The sequence below is a fragment of the Anabas testudineus genome, chromosome 11, assembly GCF_900324465.2.
Source record: "Anabas testudineus chromosome 11, fAnaTes1.2, whole genome shotgun sequence".
NCBI classification, from domain to species: domain Eukaryota; kingdom Metazoa; phylum Chordata; class Actinopteri; order Anabantiformes; family Anabantidae; genus Anabas; species Anabas testudineus.
The window spans coordinates 224,181-242,029 of NC_046620.1; the positions used below are offsets into that span (position 1 = coordinate 224,181).

At 47.7% G+C, this 17,849-nt stretch overlaps 2 protein-coding genes across 3 annotated transcripts; both read right to left on the minus strand.

Annotated features, from left to right (window-relative positions):
• Window positions 1-888: 888 nt before the first annotated feature.
• LOC113155256 (C2 calcium-dependent domain-containing protein 4C-like) lies at window positions 889-2,853 on the minus strand. 2 transcript variants are annotated; one of them, XM_033326211.1, is made up of 2 exons: window positions 1,838-2,853; window positions 889-1,690 (listed from the first exon to the last, which is right to left on the minus strand). In XM_033326211.1, the coding sequence occupies exon 2, from the start codon at window positions 1,567-1,569 to the stop codon at window positions 958-960; it is 612 nt and encodes a 203-aa protein (XP_033182102.1). In that variant the 5' UTR covers window positions 1,570-1,690; window positions 1,838-2,853; the 3' UTR covers window positions 889-957. The 2 variants fall into 2 exon arrangements, with proteins under 2 accessions (XP_033182102.1, XP_026205670.1); XM_026349885.1 differs by lacking the exon at window positions 1,838-2,853 and adding an exon at window positions 1,764-1,829 and having other exon boundaries at window positions 889-1,685.
• A 146-nt stretch (window positions 2,854-2,999) lies between these two features.
• ints3 (integrator complex subunit 3) lies at window positions 3,000-17,688 on the minus strand. Its single transcript, XM_026349721.1, has 29 exons — window positions 17,367-17,688; window positions 16,127-16,210; window positions 15,741-15,824; window positions 15,546-15,659; window positions 15,268-15,352; window positions 15,127-15,193; window positions 14,894-15,035; window positions 14,665-14,794; window positions 14,050-14,147; window positions 13,705-13,896; window positions 13,529-13,616; window positions 12,268-12,347; window positions 11,836-11,927; window positions 11,188-11,294; window positions 10,996-11,115; window positions 10,180-10,309; window positions 10,007-10,061; window positions 9,818-9,921; window positions 9,569-9,733; window positions 9,324-9,477; window positions 9,182-9,250; window positions 7,236-7,311; window positions 7,031-7,144; window positions 6,896-6,944; window positions 6,638-6,805; window positions 6,310-6,410; window positions 5,665-5,737; window positions 5,416-5,572; window positions 3,000-3,354 (listed from the first exon to the last, which is right to left on the minus strand). Exons 1-29 carry the CDS (start codon window positions 17,448-17,450, stop codon window positions 3,277-3,279), a joined length of 3,060 nt encoding a protein of 1,019 aa, XP_026205506.1. The 5' UTR covers window positions 17,451-17,688; the 3' UTR covers window positions 3,000-3,276.
• Between the last annotated feature and the right edge of the window lie 161 nt (window positions 17,689-17,849).

Here is a 17,849-nt window from a genome sequence, read left to right on the forward strand (position 1 = left end):
TATCTGATAATTTGATATTTCAAAAAATATTGTTGTATTATCTGTTAGTTGGTTAATAATAATATGGGCAACACATTTAATTTCTTAATATTGTTACAGTTTTTTGTAGAAATTGCCCATGTTTCAGTGACCAATATAAATGAATATGATGGGACAGCCATTAGGTAATAATCCTGCACTACCAATATTCTGATAGTCCTTTAATTATGTTCCTAAATCGAGCTCCAAGACCAAAATGTTTAAGTTTGACAAGATAAGCGAATGTTGACAAAATCAAAGGCTCTGTAGAAATCTAAAAACGGAAGCAAACGACCCTCTTCCATTAGGTATCTGTGTTCAGCCTGATGTTACTGTGTAACTGAAGAAGCCAGACTGAGTTTCTGCAATAAGGTTTAAGGGCGAGTGGTGAAAAAGCATAGAATAATAATTCTCCAATATCTTCCCAGAAATGTCTATTAAAATTATCCTGTGAGCGTCTGAACCAGGAGTTTTGTTAAGAGAGGATCTGCCCTCACGTCTTTCTTTACATTTGATATATTTAAAAAAGCTTCTTTAGAGAACCTGGAGCTGTAAAGCTCACGATAAAAATACATGAGGCCAATATTTGTCCTAATCAGCAGTGATTGAACACATTTCATCTTTATTTTCTGGACATGTTCAGGATCCGGTTTGATGAATTCCTTCTGATTCTTTGAACAACACAGAGACTCGTCCTATTTTGGACTTTGGGAACTCCCTTTTCTCATTTCACTGATTATTCATTTAGTTTCAGGACGGTTTTCACAGTTTTTACTGGACTCGAGTCTCAGAACAGGAACACCTCCATGCTTTTCACCTTGATCTGGAAAAAAAACAGACGTGAATCTTCAGTTTTATTAAAAGCTTTTATTTAAAGATTCAGTTAAAACGTCTCGGCTGCTTCCGGTCCACCTGCCAGGTGTGTTCAGTCCCGTGACGTCAGCGGGTCTCGGTCCTCCGACCCTTCAGAGCGGCTGCAGGTCTCTTCAGCTCCTTCACGACCTGCAGCCCGAGAGCTTTCACTGGCCGGAAAGAGACCCGGGACCTGAGGGGACCGGCACCAGGAGGAGAGTTCGTCAGGTCCTGCGGATCCGGATCCTGTACCTGCTGATCCGTGGACTCCGAGACCGTCGCCGGTTTGTTGCGGTGAAACAAGGACTCCCGCCGGCGCGTGCACGGGCTCGCGGCTAGCACGGCGCGGAAGCCGTAGGGCGTGGTCACCTTCTCCACGTGCGGAAGCGACATGGCCGCGCGCGTCGTCAGGTCGGTGTCCGCAGAGTCTGTCGCGCGCGCGGCGGCGCGGCGCGCAGCTCTGATCCGAGGCGGCAACAGGCGGAGTCGGAACCGGGGGGAGGCCGCGGGGCCCGGCGGGGCCTCGGCCGGACTGTCGTCATCGTGGTCGGAAAGCAGTCTGGTCCGGTCCAGGGAGCTGCGGTGGCACCGCGGCGACAACAGCAGAAGCGGACTGCGGGACGGGATGAGGAAGTCCGGGATCCGTTCTGGAGTCAGAACCAGATTCCGCAGAGACGATCCGGATTTAACGGCCGACATGAGGACTGAGGGAGACCAGAGTTTAGTTTACGACACTCGACACTGAGCAGGACCTGGTCTCAGCACAGAGTCCCGTTCCTGATCAGGCCTCTCAGGATTTTTATATTGCACCAAATCTAAACTCCAGAGAAAAAAAACAGATCAGGTTTTTACTGTCAAACATCTGTGTACAAAAACATAATCTGGACTCGGACCTGATGAAAACCAGTAGACTTCATCAACCCCGTTTTCTGACTGACGTGAATCCGGATCAGTGAAGCCCACTTACCTGAACACAACTCTCACTTGGATGAAGCAGGTCTCAGTCTAGTCTCCTAGTTTATATCCGCAGCAGGTGGATCCAATTACACTGATCACCGTCCTCCAGAGACCTGGCTCTGCCAACATCTCCCACCAAACTTCATTAGGGTTTTTCATGTTTTTAAGTTTGACTCCACCAGTGTCTGGTGACCCACTTCAGACAAGACAGAGGTTATTTAGTTTGGTTCTAAAAATCTCAGAGACACTATGTCTAATCACGTTCTCACCCTTGATGACTTAGTATTGGCCTCAAGTAATACTGTAAGAAGCTTGGTAATATTTGTGCAGGTTTACCCGTTAGCTGTAAATGAGCTCAGGATTCAGGCGTTTTACCTGCAGCAGCTGTTTCTGCACATTAAACACTGGGTCTAATCTGGATCAGACTGGTCCAGAGAAACCAGCTTCAACCACCTCTCACTGTTTCTAGCACACATACAAACGTCTCACTGCATTTACAGAAAACTGAAAAACCAGATGTGTCTCGTCCATTTCCGTCCTGATCCGAGCGTCCAGCAGTTGAATTCATGTTTTATGTTCATGTGAGGAAGGTTTCAGCCTCCTTATCGTCTGACGATGAAGGAGAAGTAAAGAAACTTAAAACGACTCATTTTTGTTCACACATTATTTGAAAAAACAAACTGACGCTCAGACACGCAGTGAGTTGACTGATGTGGTTTGACCAGCGTGTGGTCGACGGTGGCGACTTCAGGAAAAATGTTTGTGATATTTAAAGATTCTTTTATTTCACTGTTTTTATCCAAAAATGAAAATACACATAAAAATAGCCAAAAACGGGCTCAAACCAAACTCCATTGGGATTTTTCATGTTTTTAACTCATTGTTAAACCATATACATGGTTTGTTAATGACTGCAGCCCCCCCACCCTGCCCCCCAGTAAAAGACAGATGACAACCTGACACAACATCGTTTTTTAAATGAAGAATTCATCAACATGATGTTCAGAACGGACGAGAAGCTTTTACTGCAGCAAGACAAACAGGAAGGAGCTGCTAAAAACAGCAGGAAGTCAAGATTCTCCACAATAAGAGTCCAAACCCCCCCCCCCCTTGAGAAAGAAAAAACGGACCTGCAAACACACTCTTCCTCATCATCATTTTTCTGTGTTAAAATCATTTGGTTCCCAGAGTTTGTCGTTCCCTCCTCCCAGTGCTTCATGGGAGTTTAACCACATGGGTGACCATTGACCCAATCAGTCCTTGTCTCCATGGAAACAGCAGCAGTCTCAAGTGAAAGTCTGTTCACCACATGGCGTCTGAGCTCCCTCCCCCAGTCACAACAGAGAGTGGGTGTCACCGGGAGGGGACGGGACCTGTTCCAGTGGTCAGAGCATCTGATTGGCTGATCTCTGTTGCAGCTGGCATGTGACTGGTCAGAAGATCCGTCCATCAGTCGCTGTCGGAGCCGACGGCTGATGAACCTTTCCTCTTCCTCTTCGGCGCTTTGGGCTTCGAGTCCTCCTCCTCCTGAAACATGAAACGAGGCGTCACCACAGCTCACCTGGATGTGCTGCCCCATCCCCGCCCCCAGCCCGACAGGGTTTCAATACTGAAATATACAATATACAACAGCACCATGGTAACGAAGGGACAAGTTCAATGTTCAATAACAGGTTTGGTTCCTCAGCCTGAGTCTGGACTTGGTGTTGGTTCAAAGTCTTATAAAGTCTTTAAATGACCACGTACGTGTCCAACTTCACAGCACCGCTAGCAACGTCAAGGACAGCAAGGAAGCAAGGAGGACAAGAAGGAGAACAAGAAGGAAGCAACGAGGACAAGAAGGAGGACAAGAAGGAGAACAAGAAGGAAGCAAGGAGGACAAGAAGGAAGCACGAAGGACAAGAAGGAGGACAAGAAGGAAGCAAGGAGGACAAGAAGGAAGCAAGGAGGACAAGAAGGAGAACAAGAAGGAAGCAAGGAGGACAAGAAGGAGAACAAGAAGGAGGACAAGAAGGAAGCAAGGAGGACAAGAAGGAAGCAAGGAGGACAAGAAGGAGAACAAGAAGGAAGCAAGGAGGACAAGAAGGAGAACAAGAAGGAAGCAAGGAGGACAAGAAGGAGGACAAGAAGGAAGCAAGGAGGACAAGAAGGAGAACAAGAAGGAAGCAACGAGGACAAGAAGGAGAACAAGAAGGAAGCAAGGAGGACAAGAAGGAGGACAAGGAGGACAAGAAGGAAGCAACAAGGACAAGAAGGAAGCAACGAGGACAAGAAGGAAGCAAGGAGGACAAGAAGGAAGCAAGGAGGACAAGAAGGAGGACAAAAAGGAGAACAAGAAGGAAGCAACGAGGACAAGAAGGAGAACAAGGAGAACAAGAAGGAAGCAACGAGGACAAGAAGGAGAACAAGAAGGAGAACAAGAAGGAAGCAACGAGGACAAGGAGGACAAGAAGGAGAACAAGAAGGAAGCAACGAGGACAAGGAGGACAAGAAGGAGAACAAGAAGGAAGCAAGGAGGACAAGAAGGAAGCACGAAGGACAAGAAGGAGGACAAGAAGGAAGCAAGGAGGACAAGAAGGAAGCAAGGAGGACAAGAAGGAGAACAAGAAGGAGGACAAGAAGGAAGCAAGGAGGACAAGAAGGAAGCAAGGAGGACAAGAAGGAGAACAAGAAGGAAGCAAGGAGGACAAGAAGGAGAACAAGAAGGAAGCAAGGAGGACAAGAAGGAGGACAAGAAGGAAGCAAGGAGGACAAGAAGGAGAACAAGAAGGAAGCAACGAGGACAAGAAGGAGAACAAGAAGGAAGCAAGGAGGACAAGAAGGAGAACAAGGAGGACAAGAAGGAAGCAAGGAGGACAAGAAGGAGGACAAGAAGGAGAACAAGAAGGAAGCAACGAGGACAAGAAGGAGAACAAGGAGAACAAGAAGGAAGCAACGAGGACAAGGAGGACAAGAAGGAGAACAAGAAGGAAGCAACGAGGACAAGAAGGAAGCACGAAGGACAAGAAGGAGGACAAGAAGGAAGCAAGGAGGACAAGAAGGAAGCAAGGAGGACAAGAAGGAGAACAAGAAGGAAGCAAGGAGGACAAGAAGGAGAACAAGAAGGAGGACAAGAAGGAAGCAAGGAGGACAAGAAGGAAGCAAGGAGGACAAGAAGGAGAACAAGAAGGAAGCAAGGAGGACAAGAAGGAGAACAAGAAGGAAGCAAGGAGGACAAGAAGGAGGACAAGAAGGAAGCAAGGAGGACAAGAAGGAGAACAAGAAGGAAGCAACGAGGACAAGAAGGAGAACAAGAAGGAAGCAAGGAGGACAAGAAGGAGGACAAGGAGGACAAGAAGGAAGCAACAAGGACAAGAAGGAGGACAAGAAGGAAGCAACGAGGACAAGAAGGAAGCAAGGAGGACAAGAAGGAGAACAAGAAGGAAGCAAGGAGGACAAGAAGGAGAACAAGAAGGAAGCAACGAGGAGAACAAGGAGAACAAGAAGGAAGCAACGAGGACAAGAAGGAGAACAAGAAGGAAGCAAGGAGGACAAGAAGGAGAACAAGGAGAACAAGAAGGAAGCAAGGAGGACAAGAAGCGTACGTACCGAGGCGCTGCTGGAGGCGCTCTCCTCCTCATTGTTGGTGGGGGGAGCCGCTCCTTTCCTGGAGCGGGGGGACGAGGCTGGAGCTTTACGGCGAGACTTGGGGGGCTTCGTCTGAGAGTCCTCGTACTCCTCAGCTAACGCAAACAGGTCGCTGAACCTGCAGCGAGAAGTGATGTCATCAGTACACATTGTGATGTCACTTGTGACTGTGTGTGTGTGTCTGGGTGGGGGGGGTTACCGTTACGCTACCTCATCTTGTGGGCTTCGTCACAGCTCGCTTGGACGTGCTGCAGAGCCTGAAGGATCGGGGTCTGAGTGAAGACTGGGACAGAGACAACCAGTCACCAATAAGGCATCTGCATACTCTGACTACTGAGGGTAGTACAGAGTGTAGAGATAGTAGTACTGAGTGTAGTGATAGTAGTACTGAGTGTAGAGATAGTAGTACTGAGTGTAGTGATAGTAGTACTGAGTGTAGTGATAGTAGTACTGAGTGTAGTGATAGTAGTACTGAGTGTAGTACTGAGTGTAGTACTGAGTGTACAGTGTAATACAGAGTGCAGTACAGAGAGTACTGAGTGTAATACAGAGAATACAGAGTGCAGTACAGAGTGTACTGAGTGCAGTACAGAGCGTATTGAGTGTAATACAGAGAATACAGAGTGCAGTACAGAGTGTACTGAGTGCAGTACAGAGTGTATTGAGTGTAATACAGAGAATACAGAGTGCAGTACAGAGTGTACTGAGTGCAGTACAGAGTGTACTGAGTGCAGTACAGAGCGTATTGAGTGTAATACAGAGAATACAGAGTGCAGTACAGAGTGTACTGAGTGCAGTACAGAGCGTATTGAGTGTAATACAGAGAATACAGAGTGCAGTACAGAGTGTACTTACAGCTGTTCTTGGTGTTGCTCAGGCTCAGTCTCAGGTTGTCCATGTGCTCCAGGATCTGTTCCAGTGTCAGCTGAGCCAGTTTACTGCTGGAGCTGCGGAGACTGAAAACAGAGACGAGTGGTCGGTTTACTGGGTTTAGTGGTTTTAGTGGGTTTGGACAAACTGTGTCAACAGCACTCAGTCTCTCTCTCTCTCTCTGTTCTTACCCTCCCCCGTCTCTCTCTCTCTGTCGTCACCACCGTCTCTCTCTCTCTCTGTTCTCACCCTCATCTTTCTCTCTCTCTCTCTGTTCTCACCCTCATCTTTCTCTCTCTCTCTCTGTCCTCACCTCTGTCTCTTGCGGGGCTGGTTGTTGTTCTTGATCAGCTGGGCTTTGATATGTTCTGCCAGCGTGTCGTCGTATTTGCACGCCCAGTGTCTCAGGATGCTGGTGGTGAACTGGTCTTCAGGGTGACAGGGTCGACTCAGGACCATCTTTACCATCTCCTCGCTTGGCCTGGGACGCACAGACAGAAGTTAACAGACCTGTAAGGAAGACCTGTAGGATGAAGACGCAGACAGTGTGTGTTTGACGTGTTTGTCCTACTTTTCTCTGCGGAGCTGAAGCAGCAGACAGGACAGGGCCTCAGGATGTTCTAAAACAAAGACAACAGTCAGGAGACGTTCAGAGTCTCTGTAAACAGCAACACAACTGCTCTCCATCGTGTCTGCGCTCGCTCACCTTTGTATTTGAGGTGCTGCAGGATGGGGATGATGGTTTCCAGAGGGATGCTGTGAGCCAGGAACAGCTGCCAGGTGCTATACTGCTCGAAGGTCTCCCAGTCCAGAGACTGAACTGTCGACACAAGGATAAGACGAGGAGACAGAATCAGCTGCTGTCCAACACCAACACAGTGTTATTATTAGACAGTCTGAGTGTTTCTCACTGAGGATGTTAAGCACAGAGTCCTTCCTGAACATCACCAGGTTCCCCATCATCACGTGACACATCAGCTCCTGTAACTACACACACAAACACATACAGCCGTCATCGCCTGTTCACTGGTTTCCTCTGTAGGTTCCTGACCCTCAGCGATGAGAACATGTTTAATGTATTAAAGTCTGATCTGTGGTGATGATTTATTACTGAGGGAAAATGTCCAGGTAACGCTTTTATTTTGAAACTGTGGAGACACAGTACATGTCTGAATTGTTCCTTTTGAGCCTAAACCTAGACCTGGTCATTAGGCCCAAAGTGGACTCTTTGAACTTGTACATCAAAACGAACCATGTGGTAAAAATGAGGCCATTTGTTGTTAGACACAAGAAGAACAGAACTAAAAAAAAGGTCAGTAACCGTGTCTGAACCAGGACAGGACGTGCTGCTCACCGGTGAATACCGTCATTCTCCAACACATCTTCAACCTCAGCCTGAAACTGGAGAGAGTTCCTCTTGGGTGGAAAAAGTCGTGCCTGGTTCCAGTGAATAAGACACGTCCCAGAGTCCTCAATGACGTCAGACCAGTGGCTCTGACCACACATATTATGAAGGCTTTTGAGAGGCTAATCCTGGAGTCCCTCTGACCTCTGGTCAAACCCTCACTTGATCCCCTCCAGTTTGCTTATCAACCCCATATTGGAGTGGATGATGCCATCATACATCTGCTCCATCGCACCTACACCCACCTGGACAAGCCTGGGGGCTTAGTGAGGATCATGTTTTTTGATTTCTCCAGTGCATTCAACACCATCCATCCTGCACTGCTGGGAGAGAAATTAAAAAACATGCAGGTCAACACTCCCCTGATTTCCTGGATCATGGACTACCTCACTGACCGTCCACAGTACGTCCGCCTGCAGAACTGTGTGTCTGACACTGTGGTCTGAAGCACAGGTGCTCCACAGGGGACAGTTCTGTCTCCATTCCTCTTCACCCTGTACACCTCAGACTTCAGGTACAACTCAGAGTCCTGTCATCTTCAGAAGTTCTCTGATGACTCTGCAGTTGTAGGATGTATAAAGGGTGGAAATGTCACAGAGTACCGTGGAGTGGTGGACAGTTTTGTTGACTGGTGTGGACTCAACCATCTGCAACTTAACATCAACAAAACAAAGGAGCTGGTGATGGACTTCAGGAAATCTGGGAGTCCTGTCATCCCTCTCTTTACATTGGGGGAGGAGGTCGTGTCCGAGTACAAATACCTGGGAGTGTACTTGGATAAAAAACTGGACTGGACCAAAAACTCATCAGCATTGTACACCATGCTGCAGATTGTTTTATGAGTCTGTGGTGGCCAGTGTCATCTTTTATGCTGTGGTCTGCTGGGGCAGCAACATGAAGGTGTCGGACACTAACAGACTAAACAAACTGATTAGGAGGGCTGGCTCTGTTCTGGGGGTGGAGCTGGCCCCTCTACATGTTGTGGCTGAAAGGAGGATGCTGTCCAAACTCCTCTCTATCCTGGACAATCCCTCCCACCCACTGCACAGTGTGTTGGTTGGACAGAGGAGCGCGTTCAGCCAATGACTTATTAACATTAAATGCTCCACAGAGCGCCACAGGAGATCCTTTCTACCTGTGGCCATCAATCTGTACAATTCCTCCCCCAACCCCTCTAAGGGGTTGGGGAAGTGATACTGTCATATACTTGCTGTAAATCTATATATTTTGACCCAATTTCACTTATCTATTTAACATATTCTGTATGTATTTATGTCGGTGTTGGATCTTTCCTGGTTGGGGTTCCTTTTCTTTCTGTTTGTTTTGAGAACAATGCTAATGAGGCAAAATAATTTCCCTCTGGGATTAATAAAGTTTTTTTAATCTTGAATCTTACACTTCTGAAGATACTAACAGAACCTGAGCAGACCAGCCGGTCTGTGGTGGAGTTACCTGTGTGGAGTCGATGACAGCTACGATCATGTTGAGCAGCTCACCGCTCCTCAGCGTTTCATCTGGAAACTGAACAAAAGCAGCTTCAGAGATATGGGGTCATTAAAAAGGCACAACATAGGCGGTTCTGTACGTCGCGTACCTCAGAGTAAATGGAAGGGGTGAGGTAGCAGAGCAGCCGCACGTCGTCCTCCTGACACGCCTTCATGTCCATCATCAGACAGGTGTGCAGGTCCCCGAGAGCTGTGGCCTGGGCAAAGGACTCATACAGCATCATCTTCCCATTCGCCGCTTTACTGGAAACAAACACACGTTTAACACCTGAGCTACCGGCCGATCTGACGTCATCGCTAACATTACGTCTGCAGCCAGGTGCGGCGGAGTCACCTGGCTTTGAGGTAGTACAGCAGGTGGTATCCGATCTTTGGCTGTTTCTGGTAAAGTTCTGCCAACATGTCGAGCAGCACCGAGAAGCCGCTGTTGTCTTCCTGCATGGTGACGAGGTTCCTAAAGATCAGACAGACGGGTTTACACACCGAGTCCTCCAGAGACCTGTAGACAGACAGGTGGTCAGAGAGACTGACACATAGTCCTAGTCAGAGAATGACAGACAGGTGGTCAGACAGACAGACGTACTCCTCTGTGATCTCCTCTGGCAGGACATCTCCTCTGAAATGATCTTTAAACAGTTCAGACAGACAGGAAGCCAGAGCCGACATCTGCTCCGAGTCAAAGTCCTCCTGGAACACAGCAGAATCACAGTAGAACCATCACAGAACCACAGCTGAACCACAACAGAACCTGAGAACACAAAAGAGACCTTACCTCCAGGATCAGGTCCACGATCTCCTGCATCACCTCACACTGAGTCTCTGTGTCACTGACAACAGGAAATAGGATCAAACAACACCCTGATCAATTACTGATCGATAAATCTGCAGCAAACTGAGCTCCTGGGTCCTGGTCTGAGGACCTGAAGGAGGACTGCAGGTTCTCACCTGGTTTTCTGCAGCTGCAGCACCTTTTCCTTCATGGTCTCATCTAATTGGTCCAGCCAGGGCGTGATGTCAGCGGGCTCCTCTATCACGGCCTCTTTGATTGGATGGAACCTGAACTCCCTCTTCTTTCCTATGTGGTCAGAGCCGTGAGATATCACAATGACTTTTTAAATCGCTCCACCCCCTGTGACTGTTACCAGGTCACATGTGGCTGGTTAGTGTAGTGGTAACATCACCGCCACCCATGTGGGAGACTGGGGTTCAAATCCCAGCTGTGACCTCCTCACACTCACTGAGCTTTGGATAAAAGCGTCTTCTAAATGACTAAATGTAAATGTACCAGGTAAAGCAGCTACCCCCCTTTAAAAGGTTTATGTATAGTTATACTGGCTTTAATAAGTGTACACTGGTTTACCCATTAAACTGGACTGTTGTGGCTCAACCTGTGTGAAGACAGGTAGGTAAACACATACCAACAGAACGTCATGCAGGTCATGGCAGAAATAATAAAGAAACTGGATTAACCTGATTATTTTGTTTCTACTGAATGTTCTTCAGGAGCCAGCAAAGGCTCAGTCGGACTCAAACCTGGGACACTGTGGCATACTCTCTAGCCTTCCTGCTCCTGAGCTAAAAGGTTAAACTGGTTCAGTTTGTTTTTGGTGATTTTTGTTTAACACATCAGCAGCGCTCGCTAAATTATAAATGAGAAAGTATAAATTCTTATTACAATTATTAGACCAGAAGAAATGTTTATTTAATCTGGTTAAATTCCTGTTTCTAATCAGAAAGAACAAACTAGTTTAATCTTCTTACCTTTGTTGGTGACCTCCTCTTCATCGTCGCTGAAGGCCGCCTCTGTGTTGTCGTAGCAACCCTCCTCCTTGTCCAACACATGGTTGTCCATCTCCAGGGAAACAGCCTCCTCCATCTTAACTGCAGGAAACACAAACTTTACAGATCCATGTTCTGGACGAAGTGAAATGACTTCTGAGTCCAGTGTGGTACCTTCGGTCGGAGGGGACGGTGAGCTGCAGAACTCGGGGAATCTCTCTCTGAGCATCGATCGAAGCTCTCGGTCCAACTTTGGATTATCAAACAGCGGAGCGAGGTGACTGAGACAGATCAATAATCGATAATCAGAACCCAGCGGATTTAAACAGAGACTGTTATAGTTTTATAGTCATAGAGAGGGACTGTCTGTCCCTCTCTATGACTATAAGGCCCGTAGTCATAGAGACAGACAGAGAGTCTGTCTCTCCCTATGACTATGTGTCTGTCTGTCTCTCTGACCACCTGTCTGTCTCTCCCTATGACTACGTGTCTGTCTGTCTCTCCCTGACTACGTGTCTGTCTGTCTCTCCCTATGACTATGTGTCTGTCTGTCTCTCCCTATGACTACGTGTCTGTCTGTCTCTCCCTATGACTATGTGTCTGTCTGTCTCTCTGACCACCTGTCTGTCTCTCTATGATTACATGTCTGTCTGTCTCTCTGACCAAAGTTCTGTCTGTCTCTCTGACCACCTGTCTGTCTGTCTCTCTGACTATGTGCTTTAATTTGCGGGTCGAACATAGTGGGACGTGTCAATTCACAGAGAGTTCAAACACGTGGACGGCGGCGGCTCACAACAGCTGTGAACACTGTGGGTCACTTACGCCAGCACTCTCTTCTCCATGATGAAGTTGAGCGAGTTGAAGACGCCCTGACGGACCTGAGACTCCAGGGGGGGATAGAAGTGAGGGATGATCTGAGGAAAGAAAGAAACGAGGAGGCAAGGAACAAAGTAGTAAACATAATTTTTAACATCAGGCTTCAGTTAAAAGTTCTAAACAAGTTTACTTTCAAATAACAACATGCAGAAACACAACAGCAAAAAAAGTCCAAGTATTCGCAGAGCACATTTAGGAAACCAGCAGATCAACCATCACAACCCTCCAGGATTGAACCTTCACTGTCATGGAGCTAAGGTCCCCAGCCAGACTCAAACCAGGGACACTGCGGTAATGTAGCTGTAACCATCCAGCTGCTACGGTGCTGCTCATCGGCCAGTTGTCAGCGTGTGTGTCTGTGTTAGAGCGTAACCTCACCCTGCACATGAAGTCCAGCAGCGTGGCAGTGATGGCAGGATGAGGTTTCATGGAGTGATGCATCACCAGGATGGCAGGTTCTGGACCAGGAGCAAACAGAGATCATCAGAATCCATCTTCACTCATTTCATCTAGCAGAATCAGGAACTTTCAAATCCACTTAAGTTAATCCTTATTTCACACATTACTACCCTGCAGCAGTTTGGGATCCAGTTTCCTAATGAGAGTCTGGAGCCTTGACTTGACCAAGTCTAACGACACACCGTCATTCGTTACCACAGAACATGGTTCATAACGAGCAAAGCCGAGAGAAGCTGTGGGTCCTGTTCAGACCCAACAGAAGTTACAGGGTCACAGTTTACCTGGAGAAACGGATCAGTACATGTGCTCAGTGTCCGTGTCAACGGGTCGCTGTAACCTCTGATCACTCTGGATTTGGATCATTTGAAGTTGATTCAAAATGAATCAAATGAGTTTTAGTTTGGTTTTAGTCTGATGGCTAGGGAGAAAGAGAGAGAGAGAGACAGGAAGGGAGAGAGACAGTAAGAGAGAGACAATAAGAGAGAGAGAGAGAGACAGGAAGAGAGAGAGGGACAGACTGAAAGAGAGAGACAGAAGACAGAAAGAGAGAAAATAAGAGAGAGAGAGAGAGAAAGAGAAAGAGAGAGAGACAGACAAAAAGAGAGAGAGAAACAGAGAGAATCGGGATGGAGGATAAGAAAAACCTAATTTCTCCCAGAGAACCACGTAAACATGGAACCAGGTTTTTACCAGAGCTCATGTTCAGGACAAAGGCTGCAGACACTCACCACTCTACTATCATCAGCTGAGAGGAGCTGTATGAAAGCAGAGATCTTCACACGGAGAGATGCTGCCTCGATTTAAATCAAGTCCAACTAAAACTAAAACCAACACAGCGTTTGACTGAATAAGTCGCTTTTCACCGAGTGATCTGTAAAAATGAGCGCTGTGGTTCGTCTCTCCTTCAGCTCCCCGACGTGTGTCAACCAAAAAAAGAAAAAGCAAAGAAAGAATCGGTTGGAAACAGTCCTTTCTTCTGCAAATCGCTAAACCTGAAGACCATGCCTACAAAATCACTTGATTTACTTAAGGCCAGGTAAACGCACTGACGGGGAGAGGGAGAGAGGGAGAGAGAGAGGGAGAGCGCGCCTCCTTCTGGTCCACAGGATAAACATCACAGTTGTTCAAACTCCAGTCAACTTTCTGTGGATTTAAGGAAACTAGTGTGTCTGTATATTACCTATGTTCATGATGCTGTCTTTCTCTGGGCTGAAGAACAACCAATCATAGAAGAGCGCCAGCTTGGCGTTGGAGGCCGCCACGTTTGACTGGAGACACAGATTATATTCAGTTAATTTAATTAACTGATCTGAACTGATGACACCCTAGAGTGACAGTCTGAGCACCCCGCCATACCGTGCAGGTGGTCAGCAGCCAGCCAATAATAGCCCAGCGTGGCAGGATGTCCGAGCTCAGCACCTCATTGGACGGATGGACCACTCCACAGATGTAGCGGATCAGGTCACAGCGCAGCGACTGGCTCTCTGCTGTGGACAGGTACTGTCTCTGAAACCAGTCCTGATACCGCTTCTGCTGCCCAAAACGTACCTGGACACACAGGCAAACTCACCTGAGTCGAAGGTCGACACTCTGTGTACTTTTTCATATATGTTCTGCATATCTATTTAAGTTAAACCACATCAGGATACAGGGTTAACGTGGACTAAGGCTGGACCCCCACAGTCTGAACCAGAACTTTACCCTGGAGGTCATGAAGAGCAGCTTGGTCTCCATGTCCGGTGTGAGCCGGCAAGCCAGAAACTTTCTGGACGTCCGAGCTGTGAGCAGCTGGAGAACACCTGCAACACACACACGTCCAGTTTCAGTTGGGGTGGAGGGGTGGGGGCACAGCAACAGATGTATTTCACCGGTAAACCAAGGACTGTGGGTAGTGTAGTTTACTGTAGTGAACCGGTGATCAGAAGACTGTGGGTAGTGTAGTTTACTATAGTTTACTGGTGAACAGAAGACTGTAGGCAGTGTAGTTTACTGGTGAATCGAGGACTGTGGGCAGTGTAGTTTACTGTAGTGAACAAGTGAACCGAGGACTGTGGGTAGTGTAGTTAACTGTAGTGAACAAGTGAATCGAAGACTGTGAGTAGTGCAGTTTACAGGTGAATCGAGGACTGTGGGTAGTGTAGTTTACCGGTGAATCGAAGACTGTAGGTAGTGTAGTTTACCGGTGAATCGAAGACTGTAGGTAGTGTAGTTTACCGGTGAATCGAGGACTGTGCGTAGTGTAGTTTACTGGTGAATCGAAGACTGTAGGTAGTGTAGTTTACCGGTGAATCGAGGACTGTGGGTAGTGTAGTTTACCCGTGAACTGGGGACTGAGGACTTGGGGGTTGTGCAGCAGGTCCCTCCACAGCAACTCCATCTCTGGAATTCGAGCGACGTTCTGCAGCAGACGAACCAGATCTCTGCCGATGATCACACACTCCATGAACTGCAAACACAGAGTTTTACCTGTAACTTCTCGGGGATAAATACACCTGATCCTACCTCCCTCTGTTCTTCTCCCCACCCTCCCTGATGTCCTCCTCACCTTCTCCCTCAGCATGCCGATGCAGAAGTCAACCTCTTTCTGACGAAGCAGCAGCAGGTTTGGGGCTCCATGGTCGACAATCAGGCGGAGGTAGGTGTAGACCGACATCGCTATTAGCATCCCACTCTTCAACACCCACTCCCTACTCAGAGGAACACACATATTTAACTGCCTTAGACTACAAAGCTCTGCAGCTTCTTCACTGTAGGTTGTTTTACTGATTAATAACATACTTTTGCTCCAGCAGGATGTCCAGGACGCTCTCAGCCAGCCACAGGTTCTTGGCAGAGATGTCTCCACCTAAACAAAAACACGCCCGCTTTAGTTCAGGATGTTAACCTGATGTATAAAGGATAAAAGGGGTGATGTCTTACCTGCAATCTGTTTCAGCAGCGTCATGATGACACCGTCGGCCCCCATTACTCCGCTCTTTACCAGCTCTCTGACCAGCCAAACCAGCTGCACACACCACACACAGGTTCATTAACACCAGCGTGCAGGTGATTCATAGGCAGAGACATAACACACCTGAAATAGGACCCTGTTCTGTTCTGTATCAGTCAGGCCTCCGGTTTCTGTTAATGTCTCAAAGGCTCAAGGCAAGGTCTGAGGTCACATGAAAATTATGTACAGTACACCTTTACATGTTTACCTGGGTTCTGGGGACATCCTGCAGTTTAAGGAACTTCTCCATCAGGATCTGGTTGATCTTTACCAGGACCACATTCATCCCATCTCTGTTGACTAGCGTCAGGTCTCTGTAACACTGCCCCCCCCATACACACAGTGATGTCAAAATGATGTCACAGTGATGTCAGACATGAATAATGATTGGGCAGTGTCTCACCCTCTGGGCCTGGGCCGGTTCTGTGAGGACCAGGGTGAACAGACCCAGACACACCTCCTCATGCTGCTGCTGACCTTTGCACACCTAAAAGACAGGCAAACAGGAAGTTACACTAAGAAATAAATGGTTCATGGATACCATTTATTAGCATTAATTGAGTAGTACTGGCTGGAACTGCAGTAGTACATTACTGAAGCCACAGCAATTCTCAGTGTGGACACAGATATCAGGATCTTGCTGCCCTGTATTGACCTGTGTTTGCTCAGACTGGGACTGAAAGCTGCCATGTTCAGAAGTGTAGCACCACCATACACTGAACCGAGTTCTGACAGGGATCCGACAGTAATATTTGCAGCATTACTAGTAGTACAATGTGTATTTCTTACATTAGCAGTGAGGGCGTCATTGGCTTCTCTGTCTGAGAGCCCATTGGTCAACGACTGGACGATCCCCACACAACGCTCCAACCTCTGCACAAACACACACACACACAGGTGGGTTTATTAATGAATTTTCTTTCAAACAATTTCAACACTAGGTAGCAACATAAAATCAGGATAATTCTAACATTAGATGATAATCAGACAATGAGACTGAATCAGATACAGTAATGTGAACTCTGACCCCACCTCTCTGCTCTCCACCCACCCCAGAAAGTTCTTACTACAACTGAAAAATCACTTAAAGTTTGGATCATCTGATAGAGAAGGTTCTACATTCTGTGATGTTGAATGTGTCGTCGAACATAGCATCAAATAAAAACTGAAACTTAGTTCAGTCGTACCCAGCTGTTGTGCCCAAACCCAAATGTCAAAAACTAATAAACCCACTTTGTCGGTCCAGTAATTTCAGAGTTGACTGTGTAAGTTCCTAGCGATGATTTTTGCTGTGCTTTGCTGATATATAAATTAAACTGAATAAAGCAGCACCAGCAGACGACCACAAACTTTCTCTTCAGTCTGTGTCTACTACAAATGTTCCTAAGGTTCTGGAGCGGTTTCAAAGCTGGCAGCAGATACTGCAGATTACATACACGTCCTCCCCAAACTAGAACCTGGATCATATGAGTGTCACTGGACGGGTACAGGATAACTATACTCCCTGTTCTGTCAGTGACTATAAAACGGGTCTAGAAGGTTCCGGGTTGGAGCCCGTTCAGTCGAGGAACCGTCAGGTAAACACAGGTGTCTCAGACCACCTCACCTTACCTTACCTGTCACCCCACACTCCGTTTGACATAGGAAACATAAGCATGACGCATGCGCATCTGTAACTTTTCTTCCATATGTTTACGCAGACTTAGCATGCTGGGCTAGGCTAGGCTAACAATGTCAGAGTTTATATCACCTCGCTGACGTCCGTCAGTGCTGTCACACCTGTCTCGCCCTGTCGGGTACAACCCGATACATCATGTTTATAGGCGTTACTGTGCGGCTGTGCTAAGCTAACGCTTCAAGTCCAGAGTTAGCATGCTAACTAGCCTAGCCTAGCTTTGGTGCAGCCTAATAAACGGTTCTTTGTATCCGCTGCTGGTTCTACAAACAGTGGGTCTCCGCAAAACCCACTCTACCCGGCTCAATACTGGGTGATATCAGCTCCCGGAGCCGTTAACCCAGGCCGACCTACCTCCTCCAGCTCATCTTTAGCGTCCAGTGGAGTGGACACCAGGAGCCGGCCCTGCGGTTTCGCCTTCGCCGGTGCAGGCTCCATTTGCTCCCGCCGCGCCTCGCCGGGCCCCGCGGACCAGTGAAAGGCTGGGAGTCCCGCTTAAGACGGGTTATAAATGTTCGTGTAGGTGTACCGTGCAGTCTGGAGCTGCTGTCGGTGTCTCTGTTTGAGACGGTCTGCTCGGTTAATGTGTGTTCTCTAAACTTGTTTCGGGCCAGCAGAGACTCTCAGTCCCGCTCCGAGACTCTGTTCGACCGCAGTAACATTAACGGACGTCCGCACCGTGCGGAGAGACGGGGGCGGCAACCAAGGACAGCTCCACGAATCAGTGTACTGGGATTACCGAGTGACGTGTGTATGGACCAATGACAGAAGGGACGATGTGGAGCCAATCCCCGAGCTGCTGTGGTGAAGATCACCTGCACGGAAACTGTTGATAAG

Excerpts from the sequence above, each read along its gene's own strand:
- ints3 (XM_026349721.1), bottom strand. The coding sequence starts at position 17,450 with ATGGAGCCTGCACCGGCGAAGGCGAAACCGCAGGGCCGGCTCCTGGTG. Across the intron at positions 15,660-15,740 it reads AACCGGCCCAGGCCCAGAGG|TGTTACAGAGACCTGACGCT; the intron begins GTGAGACACTGC and ends TGGGGGGGGCAG. Across the intron at positions 15,353-15,545 it reads AGGATGTCCCCAGAACCCAG|CTGGTTTGGCTGGTCAGAGA; the intron begins GTAAACATGTAA and ends TGGTGTGTGCAG.
- LOC113155256 (XM_033326211.1), bottom strand. The coding sequence starts at position 1,569 with ATGTCGGCCGTTAAATCCGGATCGTCTCTGCGGAATCTGGTTCTGACT.